The following is a 14,105-nucleotide window of genomic DNA, read 5'->3' on the forward strand; positions in this document are numbered from 1 at the left end:
CGGCGGGTAGCTGAGGACGCCTGAAGGGAGCGCGGCCGGTCAGGGGATCTCCCTGAGGGGAGCGGGGCCCGTCCCGCCGCGGGGTTCCCGCCTAAATCTCCCTGAGGGGAGATTGCAACTCCGCATTGCCCTTGCCCCGCAGTCACAGAGACACCGGATAGGTCGGGTAGGAAGGGACCTTTTGGGGCATCTGATCCAACCTTCCCGCCCAGACAGTCATGAGAGCACATGGTACAGGATTGTATCCTGACGGTTCAGGAATATTCCCCGCGAGGGAGACTCCACACCCTCTCGGGATAATCTGTTCCAGTGCTCGGTCACTCGCACAGTGAAGAAATCCTCCCTCGTGTTTGGGTGGCATTTGCTGTGCATCAGTTTCTGCCCGTTGCCTGTTTTCCTGTGGCTCGGCACCACGAGCAGAGCCCAGTCCTTTCCCTGACGGCTCGCCCAGACAGGCACACACCGCCGGCTCCGGGCCCCGCCGCACTACAGCTCCCGGCAGCCCCCGCGCCGTGACTCGGCCGGGGCGCCGCGGCGCGGGCCGGGATGGAGTGAGGGGCGAGCGGCGGACAGAGCGCGGCCCTGAGGCCCCCGCCCGTGTCTCGCTCCGCCCCGGGTCTATGCGGCCCCCCGGAGACCATGGGATCCAGGATCAAGTGAGTGCCCTCCGCAGCTCTCCAGCCCCGCTTCAGGCCCTTGGGAGAGAGAAGGGGACTAGACTTCCCCGCCCTCCCTCCGCTCCGTGTGAGGCCGCGCGGGCGGGACCCCGGCCGAGCCCGCGGGCCTCGGGTTGCGCGAGGAGAGGGAGAAGGAAGGGAAGAGAGCGCTCCCTGCCCCGTGGGCCGGAGGGACGGGCAGGACGGGCCGTCCGAGCCCAACTCCCAGCTCCCAACTCCGGGACCCCGGCGGGACCCTCCGGCCCTGCCCCAGGAGAGGGGCGAGAGCCGACCCTGCCTCACACCAAGCCTGCTGCCCCTCCTGCTCTCAGGGCCAGGCGGGGAGGGCAGTGCAATGTTATCGGTGCAGGCCTGAGGGAGGGTGGGGGTGCTGTGTTGGGAACATCTTCATTGCCAGCACAGCCGACGCCTGTTTCAGGGGTGTGGACGGGTCGAAGGAGTGCAAATTTCTTCGCCCAGGGTAGAGTGTGCTGACGGAAGGACTACAGTCGGGCTGGGAGATAGTCAAAGTGCATTAGCTAAGGGGTTTGGGGGAAGGAGAAGAGTGATGCTAGTGATTGATGTGCTGGGCCTGCAAATCTATGCCTTCAATGTTGTTGTTTTTTTGAATTTTCATAAAATTGGTGGTTGATTTACCAGTAAGCATTGTTGGTATGTTAGTATAGTCACATTAAAAGTCTCCGTTTATTCATGTGCCATTCCAGGAAAATTCAGTTTCTCAGACACAGGTAGAGGTGTCATAAAGCTATTGCCAAGCAGGGAGTGCTGACATCTCTGTGTGTGAAAGAGTTATAGAGTGGAGAGACCCAGGTAGATCCTGTTTTATTCAGCAGGTGCTGTTGAGCAGTTGTTTTTCCTTCTTGAACACAGTGTTCTTCAGGATTACATTGGGCTTTAACTTTTCCCTTCTTGAACACAGTGTTCTTCAGGATTACATTGGGCTTTAACTTTTCCCTTCTTTCGTTTAACTTGAATACAAGACTGGAGGGGACATAGTTTGTGTGATGACACATCTTCATGTTCCCAAGTCCATAGGCTGGATAGATGAAAACGTGTCTTTTCAGGCATGTGTTTTAGGAAAATGTAAGCGGATAATGAGTGTTTGTAATGATAGCACTGTGGCAGTCAGTTTGTTCCAGAAAGGAATTAACGTTCCTTCACTCCTTCCTTCCTTATGCATACTGTGAGTATGAGTTTTCACCTTTTTGGAGTATGTGTTCTCAACTGTTGCTGCAGAGAAATTAAAGCCTGAGAAACCGGTTAAACTCTTACAGTCAATTACAAGTAGAATTGAAAACTGTAGGTATTTTGGCAGCAGAGAAGGCTGTATCTCTAACTTGCTCCTTCAGACCCTGCAGCAATCACCCTTGCTAGGATCACTTCAAGATTATGATCCAAAATTACTTTTTATGATGACCTTATCTTAAATCTATTAGAAGGTTGATGCTTACTTTAAATGCAGCTTCTTTTGTATGCACTCTGCATCTACAAGCTGTGTTTGCTATCTTTGGGTTTGTGATTGCTGATTGGACTTCAGTTGCTTTGAGCAGACTTTGCCAAATGAGAACGTCATCAGGCAGGTGAGCTCCAGCTAGAAACTGGTGTCAGGAAGATGTAGTTTTTAGAAATACTTAGTGCAGCCAGTGGAGTTAAGGACTTTTTCTATGCAAAGTCTTTCAGTGTGAACTTGTCTTTCAGGACTGTAGATAAAACCCACGTCTTTCCCAATCACCAGAGTAACAGAGGTAATAAACCCACATAAACATTGCTTTTCATTCTTCTTGGACTTTGTGAGAAAGCATTTTGTCCACTGGGTGATTAAGCAACTTTGCCTTGAGCAACACTTAATAAACTGCTTTTTTCCACTTTGCACAGAGCACTGTGCCTGAGCAGTGCAAGGACAAAATTTCAAAACAGTCTTAAAATATATAGAGTGAGAGAGCCTGTCTGTGTAAGAGGCTTTTCTGGTCTGCCTTTCTGAGCTGGATGTTTATTCCAGCAAAGACTTTAATGTTGGTAAGTAACTTCCTTATAGGAACAGGTTGGAAGTGTGAATGAGAGAACTGTTTGGTGAGTGGGTAGGTTGAGGCACCTTTAGAGGTGTCACCAGTATGTGCTGGAGCTCCAGTAAACATCCAGCAGTCAGATCCCTTGCTTCTTGCAGTAGATTGATAACTATGAGGGGTATTAAACCGCTTGGCACAGGATCCCTTGCACACACTGTGATAGACTCTTCATGAAACCTGGGCATAGCTGTCAGTTAGATTTCTGATGGGTGTATAGTAATGAGTCATTTGAGTGAGAGATTGCTTAGAGAAAGGTATCAGTAGCTGCATCAGACTGAAGTGAAAGAAATCAAGGAATTGCCAGCAGTCCTGTGAGCTTTTGGCTCCTGTATAGCTGCAGGCAAAAAAAAAGCTAAATTGAGTGTTTGGTTACAGTGCTGGGTTAATCCTCTGTTGGGCATGGGCACGTCTCGTGTCAGGCACTCTGTGCCAGCCAGGTGAGGTAGGACAGGAGCCTGGTTAGCCTGCTGCTGTCACTGCTCAGGAACCTTTGTACTCCCTGTTACAGAAAGGATTTCTTATTTATTTATCTTCAATAATGTGTCAATATCAATTTGATCAGCAGAATGGCATTGCACTGGAAAAACAGTTGGCATGTCCCTTTCCAGAGGTGACACAATAGATGCCACGTGTACATCTGGGAAAGCTTTCAGAGATTTAACAGAATGTTTGTTATATACTAAGATGAAATATTATCTACCTAGGGAACACAAGGCAAAAAAAGTTAAATATATAGAAATTAATCAAGGCTTCAGCTGTAGTTTCTGAATTGAATTAGTGATTACAGGTTTCTGCTAATAATTTATTTTTTGCAAGAGTTGAGCAACTAAGTCTTATTACAAGACAGCTAATTATCAGTCAGTGTCAGACTCCTCTCTTATGCCTCAGTTTCTGTCATGAGTGCTATTGCATTTTCCTATGTGTACAAAAAGTGCTCCTACACAAAATTGAAATAGGCTGTAGATATGTAAAGTATGTACTTCCAGCCATCCAGCTTCAGAGAAGGGCTTGATTTAATTTTATTCTGAATAAATCTCTTACGGATTGGTAAAAATGATCATTTTTGATCATAAAATGTACATAAATATCTTATTTCAGTGTTAGATTGAATTTCATATTGATTGCTTTGAAACATGTTATTTCTACATCAGAGATTTGAAATAATTCATACAACTAGCATTTATCACATTTCTCATACAGCTCCTTCCTAAGTTTGTGTTTTTGAAGAAGTATTGCATTTCCTTCTGAAATTACCTAGTTCTCAAATAAATGAGGTACTATGTATTTTTGTACCTCTGTGTCCTATGTATTTTGTTTTAATTGCATCTTATTGTTCACTTGATAAGTGACCATGGGTCTGTAAGTGAATTTTGGGAAGAGGGAAAACTTGGTGTGTGTGTTTAAGGCTCTTGTGCTTTGGAGGATTGCAGGGGTTGGGGTTTCTGTGCAATGCACAGGTGATGTTTGACCACAGAATACACATTTCTGATCATGTTTATGCTGTATTTGCAAACTGTATGAAGTCTTATAGTAACTTGTTTCCTTAATGCCTCTGAAAAGTTTTAAAATATCCACAATCCAACAATGACTTCATTCTCATACTGAGGTGTTGGTTGAATGCAGCCTTTAATACTGAATTTCTCACTTGGGAAGCCTACTTTAATTTCATTGTTCATAGAAATAAATGGACATTTGTCATGGAAAATTAAAATACAAAATGTGATGTCTTTTTGTCTGAAAGTTTTGGAATATAGTCTGTGGTCCTGCCAGCTGTGTTAGACAGTGCTTTCACTTAAGAATTTGAACATGGGTTCTAACATAATACTAAAAAGGTGTTTGTTGTTTTAACCATTAGCTGTAAAAATAAAAAGTTTATTAACTTTTAATTAAGGAAACCTGGTGCTAAAAATAAAAACACAAACAAGGAGGGTATGATAAGGCTGCCCAACAATGAGTATGAAAGGAAAAATCCATTTCTGGTGCTCTGTGAGTATCATTCCATCCTCACCCCATACCAGGACTGTCGGAATGGAGCTAAACCCCAGTAGCTGCAGGTTATGTGGTGCAACTTGAGTAGCACAGCGAGAATTATGCAAGTTTGGTTTATATTGCACAATAATAGCTGACTTTGGATTTCTCATAACTTATGAATGTAGTTTTCTGAAAAAACAGCTACTTAAGACAAATCATTTGGGAACTGGTGGCAAATTAAATTAGCATTAATTGAGTTGTGAACCATTGTTGCTCCTGAGAGGTGCTCTGTAAAACTGAGGGGTGTGATCCTGTGCTACTGAAAGCAATGGGAACTTTTCTGTCAGTTTAAATAGGTGTGGGGTTTGGCTTAGAGCCACTTGAGTTAGGCTAAGTGGGCCTGTGGCATGGTTAGAAATGTTTTCCTTAATCCTTTTGGTGTTAAAGTAGGATTAAAAATAATAGAAATTCTCTGAAGAGTTAAGCTCAACTCCTTGACATGCTTATATGTTTGGTTTGAAATGTTGGGTAAGATGAGTTTAATTTTTTTAAATTATCATTCAGTTAGGAATTCTAGCATGTATATTTATGGGTTTTGTCATTATTTTTGTCCTTAGCTGTAAGGAAGTTACAAACTTCACAAGTAAATTATACCACAGAAATTTTCTAATGTTAGTTTGCATTAACACATAAGAGACAATATTATCACTATACAAGCAGCCATAAATTTGGAACAGTAATTATGCAATTTTGATTCTTGATTTTAACCAGAAAGTCTAAGAATAAAGTGTCACATAATTAGACCTGCAAAATTCTTATTTCATTATTACAGTGTCTTTAATCTTAGAAAAAAATATCTGGAGTAGCTAAAATTGTTAGTCAGGAGTTAACTGAAAATATTCTTTCTTTTATAATCACCTGCTGTTTTTACATGCTCATTATGACATGTAATTCCAGAGCATCACTTAGAGAGTTAAATTAGTAAGAATTGAAAATATACACTAAATGGTTTGTTTGTTTGTTTGTTTTGAAGTAGTATCATTAACTTTTTACTTTTACTACTGGTATATTTATAACTCTTGAGCAAAGTAAATCTCTTTCTTCAAGCATCATTTACATCTTGTAGCTCAATTTGGTATGGTTTTTGACTGTCACACTTATTTCTATGCATCTGGCAAATTTCTGGATTTAAGACACTGGAGTCTCATGAGACCAAACCTTGTGCATTTGTAATATTCACCAGCATGGCCTTTTTTGACAAAGAGGTAGAAATATTTTGACAGGTATTAAAAAGGGGCACTGTCTTCATCCTAAATACAGCCTCTTAAGTTTTTCAGTAGTGTGTGCAGAAAGTGATTTTGCCTCCTCTTGACTGCAGATACTTTTTTTTTTCCCCCTTTTCCTGGGCAAATAGATGTCATGAAGTTGAACTCAAGGGTCACAGTAATGAAAATGTGAATCTGGGTGCTGTTTGTTTAGTGTCGGGGCAATGTGACTTTTCAGTTTGGTGAAAAATTTCCAAGACTTTTTTTTTCCTGAAAAAATATCTGTATTTAGCACGTTACAAAGGTCTGATGAGAAATCATCCAAGGCTGTAAACCGAGAAATGGAGATTCTCTAGTTGTCATTGTACTGTGTGCATGCTGAAAACCCTTTCTAACTGCCTCATTGCAAATGCACTTCAACCAAATTCTCAGTGTGCTAAATACCTTCCTTTTGTTTCAGACAAAATCCAGAAACTACCTTTGAGGTGTATGCAGAAGTGACCCACTCAGGAATCAGTTGCATTGGGAAAGGTACTGTTTTGCACAATAGTCCTACCTATTTATTGGCTAAAACTATTATTAAGAACCATATTTTGTGAAAAATATTTAACATTATGCTGTTTTAGCTTTTAAAAGTATCTTAATTACTGGTTCTGTGGAATCTTTTACAGTTAGGACTAAAAATGAGAAATTTATGTTTCTGTACCTGATTGTGGACAATTTTAGGTTTCTTTGACTGTTTTGTCTTTTTGTCTTTTAAAATAGAAATAATTATTTTCTTGATTAGGTTGAAGAAGTGTTTTCTCAGATGGCTGCTCATGTAAAAAAAGGGTAGTTTTAAACCAAAAATACTCTTAAAACATCTTTTTTGGAATTTGTTTTTAGTTCCTCTTCCTTACTTTTCTACAGAAGTATTTTTATCTGCTCCCAGAATTCTTGCTTTGATCAAATGACTTTATCTGGAAACTAGGCATGGATGCAGTTTATGATTTGGTTAACTGTTTTTACCACTGTTATTAAGTCATAATTACACAAGTATTTTTCTGTAATATTATTTTTTGTAAGCGTTCCTATGTTTATGGTAGAGAAGTCCCATAACCACTGAAGCCAACATGTAAGTACATTTGGGAAGTTTTGATTGCAAGTCCCATAACCACTGAAACCAACATGTAAGTACATTTGGGAAGTTTTGATTGCACTTTTATCTCACCTGAGGAACTTGATCAAATAAGCAGGAAAAGCAAAGGTTGAAATTCATAATGCCAAAATTTAGCTCAAGATACTTTTATGAAAGTTCAGTCTCTAGAATGGTACAAAAAGGAAGTTTGGCAAAATGAAATAATTATGATTAGTCAGCATATACTGAAGTAGTGTTTTTTTGTCTTTTAATAAATAATCACGGGTGCATTGTAGATATGGTGTAATGAACCAATAGAAGGGATTTTTGTATTTTATTGACTGGAAAGCCACTTACTTCCTTTTATATCTGTATTTGTTACAGTCTGCGAAAGTCAAATAGCTGCAGCTCCCTCCTTCCCTGCCAAAGCCTCCATAGGAGTTGTAACTGGAATACAGTTTTGGCTTGTCCTACTGCTCTGTGCCATCACAACTATTTGATGGAACTGCAGGAGCCCTTTTAATAACTGGTCTTTGTTTCTGCACATCTGACCTGGATTCTAGTGCCAGAAAATCTGAACAAATTTAACCATAAACATTACATTGTACAGTACTAGTGTCTGGGTATAATCTTCTCTTTGAAGTTTGTTTGCATCCCCCTGCAGGGATTAATTCCCTGCTGTGGGAAGGTGGGTTAAAAAGCACGGAAACTACTTTACAGGTTTTTAATTGGAGAATTTAGTATACATTTTGTTCTATAAACCAACTGATTCTGTGGGAGTTTCACTTAGTTGTGTTTTTAGGATTGTTGTATGCACTTATAGGTGCAAAATCTTCAGAAATTCTTTTTAGGGAGTAAAAGAAGAGTTTTAATAATTGTTTTTACTAGTCATATATTTTGAAGTTACTCTCTCTGAAGAATCTTTTAAGAGATTTTTCCCAACCAATTTTTTTATACTATAGTGGTATACTTTATTTTCAGAAGCCTTAGATTTGTGTATACCCAAATATTTTGTCCTTCTGTTCTGAATGAAGGTTGTCTGGTTCTCTGCAGCGTCAGCTGTATTTAACAGTTGTATCCCAGGCCAATCATCATTCCAGAAATACACACCTAGAAACCTCCATGTAGTCTGTGTCCACTTTTTGGCTGTCTGTTCCATGCCAAAACCCTAAGACTCCAGATTAACTTTTCTTTTTCTTGCAGTCAGGGAATGTATGTTACATGGCAAGGAGCAGCTACTGTTGACAAAAGCAAAATGCATAAAAAATTGTGTAAGAAGCAAATTATCAGTCAGGTTTAGAACTATTACTCCCCATTTAATTGATCGCAAAATTAACTAAGGCAGCTGTTTCTATAATAGTGCTGTTGATACTTAAAATGCTCCTAATTCTGGTATCAATCTTCTGACTTGGTCTTGAGGAGAAAGAATTGCTCCAAATCTGTAAATGTCCTAGTGTGGGGGATTGTCTGGTTTGTGTGATGGTAAAACTTGCCTTTATTTTGTTATTCAAGAATTTGTGTAGCTGTCATGGATTAACCCCCACACAGCCACCCGCTCCCTCAGCCCTGGTGGGATGGGGGAGCAAATTGGAAAAGTGAGAAAGTAGCAAAGGATGTTAGGCATGTGACTGTGAAGTATCAACTGAAATTTTAAGTTTTAACGTGTTTCAAAGTTCACAGTCAACTGCAGAAGGGAAAAATCTGTTCTGGATTCCATGAAAGACACCAATAATCCAGGCCGAGTTCAATGGAGGGCCACAAAGATGGTGAGTGAGCTGAAGCACTTCAGTATGAGGAGACAGGAGTTCTGGGCTGGGTCAGCCTGGAGGAGGCTCCAGGGAACCTGAGCAGCAGCCTTCCATAGCTGAGGAGTTCCTTGGGATGAGGCATCCAGGCTTGCCAAGTGATGCACGGCAGGAGGACAAGGTGCAGCAACAGGCTGAATCAAGAGACATTCTTGTGAATGTGGGGAACCTGTTCACCATGAGGAGTCAAGAATCACACCAGGTCACTCAAGAGATGTTGTCCTTCTCCATCCTTGGAGGTTTTCAAGACTGAACTGCTTCAAAACCATGAAGAACCTGGTCTGACCTCACACCTGGCCTGTCTCTGAGCAGGAGGTTGAACTAGAGAACTCCCAAGTGTCACCCTGAAAACTCAGCTTCTGAGCTTGCTAACATAGTTTTCAAAAGACTTTCCCAGGACAGTAACTGTAAACATAGATATGTGTACATTCTTTCAGTTACACGTCTTGTGATGGGCATCTCTCACGGCCAGTGCAGTGAGAAAGTGTTATCCTGACCATCCAATCTCTGGCTGTGGTCAGAAGCCTATAAATCCTGGGAGGAAAAATAAACTCTCTCTTCTTTTCACCACACCTTGACCTATGTCCGTGTGATCTATTCAGCACCAGCAGCAACACCCAAGGTCCCTTCCTGCCTCAATTATCCTATCCAGATGCTAAGATTTGATTCATAGAAGTGTAAGCTTCAGGATCATCCGGGGAATATTTTGTACACTTAAGGTACAAAGAGAAAAATTTCATTGAAACCAAGGAAGTTGAAAAAGCAAACGATTTTAATTCCAGTCCAGGCAGAAGTTTGCCAAATCGCAGTGAAATGTGTGAACTGAGTGGAAATGATCACTGGATCAGCTTGCTGTGCTCTCACTGTCCTTTCCCCTCAAGATTGTTTAGAAAGAATGATTGTGCTCAGCACTGTGTATTTTTGGCACATGAAGTCTTTGGTACATTATACAATTCCAATATTCAGTTGTATTTGAAGGTGGTTTTTGTACTTTGTTGAATTCTTAGGTCTTACTTGGAAACTTATGGATTTTTATTACTTAAGTAAATGTGATGTCTTTTTTTTTGAGAACTGTGAAGTAGAAAGCAGGATAGCAACTCTGACCGGCTGCATGAAGATGAATATTTCTTATTAAAAATATATTTCCTTAGGAGAAGACCACACCAAACATTTTTTTTGCCTAATGATTGGTGTTTCAATGGAAGCTGGGAATTCCTCTTTCTGAGAGGACACATATTTTCCCCGTCTTTCTTTTATTGCCAGTGTACCTATAAAAGCTTTTCTTGTTGTCCTTGGTGTCCTTGGCCAAATTTACTTCTGCAGGGCTTTAGCTTTCCTAACCTGATGCTTGGCTGTTCATGCAGTTCCTCTGCATTCCTTCCAGGCCATGTTTCCCTGCTTCCACCCTCTGGAAGCTGTCTGTGTTTAGTTTGTCCAGGAGCTCCTTGTTCATCCTTAGAGGCCTCCTGTCCCCTGATTTCCTCTTTGTAGGGATGCAGCTTTGGAGCCTGAAGCCTCCTCACCAAAAGTGAGAAGCTGCAAACTAGAATAGAAAGAACAAGAGTCTGTGTTTTTACAGTGACAGTACATGGAATTTATCTAGTGAGAAATCTGTGTTGTGTGTGTCAGGTATAAGTATGTCAAGCACAGGAACTTTGCAAGTCTAATGCTTCTCACCAACTCCCACACATTTACTTTCAGAAAAAGAGGGAAAAATAACCATGGTTTTATTGTAAAAATGAAATATTTTAGGGAAAATACTGGCTCAAAGTAAAACTAGTAAGTTTTGTATCTCTGGTGCATGGTCTTCTCTCATGCAACGTAATTGTTACATGATGTGGATAATTAAAAGTTTTTTCTGAAATACTGCTGTTTTACTGGATTTCTCTTCCTATTTTTAATCTTTGTGTAAAGGAAGGAAAAAACCTTTTATAAGATTGTGATTTTTGTACTTATAGCATTTTGTAATTCTGAAACTTCATAGAAGCTGAGGTAGTAAATTACAATTAGATAGATTAGGTAGATTGTATTGTTTCTTTCACAGAAGAATAACTGCTTCAGCTCACTTTAGCACTCCTAGATAGCCAGTTTTATGCTATAGAGGCATTGTAGAGAAGTGCATTGCAACTGTTTCCTATGTTTTTAATTTCAGCCAGAAGGTTGTTTTGTGCGAGTTTTTTGAGATGCAGAAGTAGAAAGAATCTCCTAGCAAATTTAGTTTAAATGCCTTTATAAAGAAAGTGAAAGCTTACTACTTGTGAAATTTTTCTTTTCACTTTCAAAGCACTTTATGATCTTAAAACTGCTGCAGATCATTCATCAAAAATAGGATGTGACAAATTTAAGGCTGTTGCTGGACCTCAGCCAAAGATTTTCTCTTGTTAGAAAGGGCTGTGAGGAGAATTGTAGTCTGACTGTCAAACTGTTCATATAGCAAAAGAGAATTTGTTAGTCTAAAGTAACCGATCAAAATAGTCTCTGAAGTAAGAGCGTTTGAAAGTAAATGCTCACAAGAGTAAAACACCCCCTACACCCCTGTCTGGGAGGACGTACCATGCTTTTGTGTGGGGTTTTTGTGTTCTTGCCAAAGCAGACATTATAAAAGTATGTCAAATCTGTAGCTTTACCATGTAGTGTGCCAAAAGGCCTTTCTCTCCAAGGACCTCATCTTTCATCTTTTTGTGAGTGTAGCATAAATTCTTGCTGTGTGTTCAAGGAAAAGCTGAAATGGTTTAGTACAGCTAAAGGATTTCTTTCTGAGTGTTTTTTTAAAAAACCATGGTAAGTTAGAAGCCTAAACGCGACCGCATGGACAAAGTGTAAGTATGTTAAAGTTTAACAAATGTTCACTGGATTGGGAAAGGAAATGTAGTTTATGCTACTTCTTTTATGACAGAATTTAAAAGGTCTCGCTGTAAGACTCTCCATGTGCTTCTTTCTTTTCTGGAAAACATACCGCTAAGTTGAAAAGGGAGATGAATCTTAGAAGGAAACTATTAACTCTGAGGTAGTTTATCATTGTTTGAGTGAAAGGATGAAATTTGCATTTGAATTGGCTCCTAGAGTAGCACGTACTACTAATCTTGTTCCTACTAGAAGCTTGTGAGTAGTTTAAGTACTTCCTTCTTTACTTTTCATGTTCTAGCCTTGGGTTGTAATAGCTCTTTCCCTCCCTCCCCCCCTTCCCAGTAGATCACAAATGTATAACTTAAACTAATCGAAGTCCTTAGCTCTACTGGGAGAAGTCACGATGTACTTGGGCCTTAAAATTATTCTACAGTTGTCACTGTGGTTTCTGTGGTAGGACCTTCACAGGTAGAGAGAGCTAGCAGCTTTCTGTCTCTGTCAGGCACACTGCTGCCATTATCTTTTGTCATAGATTATAATATTACATAGCAGAGCAGTGCCTCCTGTACTGATGAGGGATTTTCTTGAACATAAGCAAAGTTACTGGACTAGGATTAAGTTAAGAGTTGGTTGTTCGAAGGTTTGCAAACCTTACCCGTGCACCTCTCAGAGCAGCCTTTATTTTTTTAAGATGAAAGCATTTTACTGGTTCTAATCTGCTCATTCAGTATTGAGAAATAGATAAAATGCTGAAGGTTTAGAAATATCAAAGGAAGTACAGAATTCAGGTCTCTTTCCATTAAATGCTTTCTGTTGAAGGGGCTGGAATTCCCATATCACAAGTTTTCCTATCCCATCTTTGCAGTGTTGTGTTGCTGCACCAAACTTTCTAAGGCAGGATTGGAAAAGTAACCAAACTAAGTAGATAGGTGGTATTTGGGAATTCTAATTCTCCTAAGCTGCTGCTTTGTTTTTCTGTTTCCATTTGATTGCTTTGCTTCTAAGTACAAACAAGGTGGAAGATTTTAACAAAGAGCTTGCTGGGACTGCAGTGTCCGGTTAAGTCAATAGCTCAGTTTGAGCTGTTTTCTGTGAAGACAGTTCACAGTTTGGTTTTTACAGTATAAATGAAATACAGAACTCAATTTGAAGAGAAACTCAGTTTATGAAAAAAATACTGGAATCTATCATTTTGCAAGTCATCATACATTTTATCTCACACATTTTTAGGCATGTTCTTATCTGATAGTACTAGATTGAATAAACCCCCAAACGAGTAATATCAAATCTAGCTGAGTGTTTCTCTGTTGCTGTGAGCTATTTTGTGGGAAGAGAGCTCTTTTTTAGCCTTTTTGCTTCATGCTTTAACTACTTCTGTCTACAGTCTTTCCTATGTCACAAGTATTTACTGATCTGCAGTATATTGCTATGCTGGCAATGTTTTAACTAGACAGAAAAATTCAGCTCAGAAAGTCTCACTCACAAGACTTTAAACTCTTTTGTTGATTTATATTTTTTTAAAGGAGCTTGACATCTTCATCAAGTTCACAGTGGGCCTGCTTTGTTTGCTTTCTCTTGAATGCTTGATAAGATTTTTCTTCTATTGTTTTGTGCAGCAAGGACAGAACTTGCCATGGCTGAGGTGGTTTTTTTGTAAATCCACAATATGGTCATTGTCTGCTGCTGAATAATTGTGACTGCTTTTTGTACAACCAGAACTAAGGCTTTGGCTGTGAACAGATTCCTTCTTAGCGTGAAAAGAGACTAATCCATGTAAATACAGCCCCAAAATAAAGCTTTACAGAAAAAGGGAAAGGCTGCTAAGCAGGAGGGCAGAGGTCAGCAATTTAACCTTTAACCTAACAAATAAGAAGCATGAAAGTTCCCGAATTGGTTTACAAAGGCAAGCTCCTGTGATCTGTCAGTTTTTCTTTTCATGATAGAGTTGGGTGAGAAAACTGAGTGACAGCTAGTGCCTTTTTAACTGCAGGTTGGAATTAACTGAAACTTTCTTACGGAGGGTTTTTCTAGTGATTCTAACAAATTATTTTCATTCACTGGCTAATACTTAGGGTTTTTCTTGAATTTATAGATGAATCTGAGTGGTTGTTCGTTTTAAAGAGTTCTTGAGAGACTCGATTTAGATACCCAATACTACTGAAACGTTTAAGATTTCAGCATTTGAAGCGTTTAAGAATTTGGTGAAGCACTTGTTGCAATTAACTCTCTCTTACTGTGCTGCTTTAAGAATATAGGGCTGGTATGCCAGTAACTGCGAAGAGATTGTACTTTGAGCAGAGTCCAAGCGTTGATGTTGAAGGGAGGTGTGTGTGTACGAGACTTTTTTTAAGGGAGTA

General features: G+C 40.1%; 1 protein-coding gene across 5 annotated transcripts in view; it reads left to right on the forward strand.

Annotated features, from left to right (window-relative positions):
- Positions 1–522: 522 nt before the first annotated feature.
- DENND1A (DENN domain containing 1A) overlaps positions 523–14,105 on the forward strand; it is a 153,587-nt gene continuing 140,004 nt past the window's right edge. For all 5 annotated transcript variants that reach the window (XM_005529246.3, XM_088065948.1, XM_014257980.2 and 2 more), the window contains exons 1-2: positions 523–656; positions 6,440–6,510. In XM_005529246.3, the coding sequence (XP_005529303.2) occupies positions 640–656; positions 6,440–6,510 (88 nt within the window). In that variant the 5' untranslated portion in view covers positions 523–639. The remainder of the gene's footprint in view (positions 657–6,439; positions 6,511–14,105) is intronic.

Source organism: Pseudopodoces humilis, chromosome 22 (genome assembly GCF_049639895.1).
Source record: "Pseudopodoces humilis isolate 2021_Gansu_Grassland_sample_001 chromosome 22, ASM4963989v1, whole genome shotgun sequence".
Classification (NCBI taxonomy): domain Eukaryota; kingdom Metazoa; phylum Chordata; class Aves; order Passeriformes; family Paridae; genus Pseudopodoces; species Pseudopodoces humilis.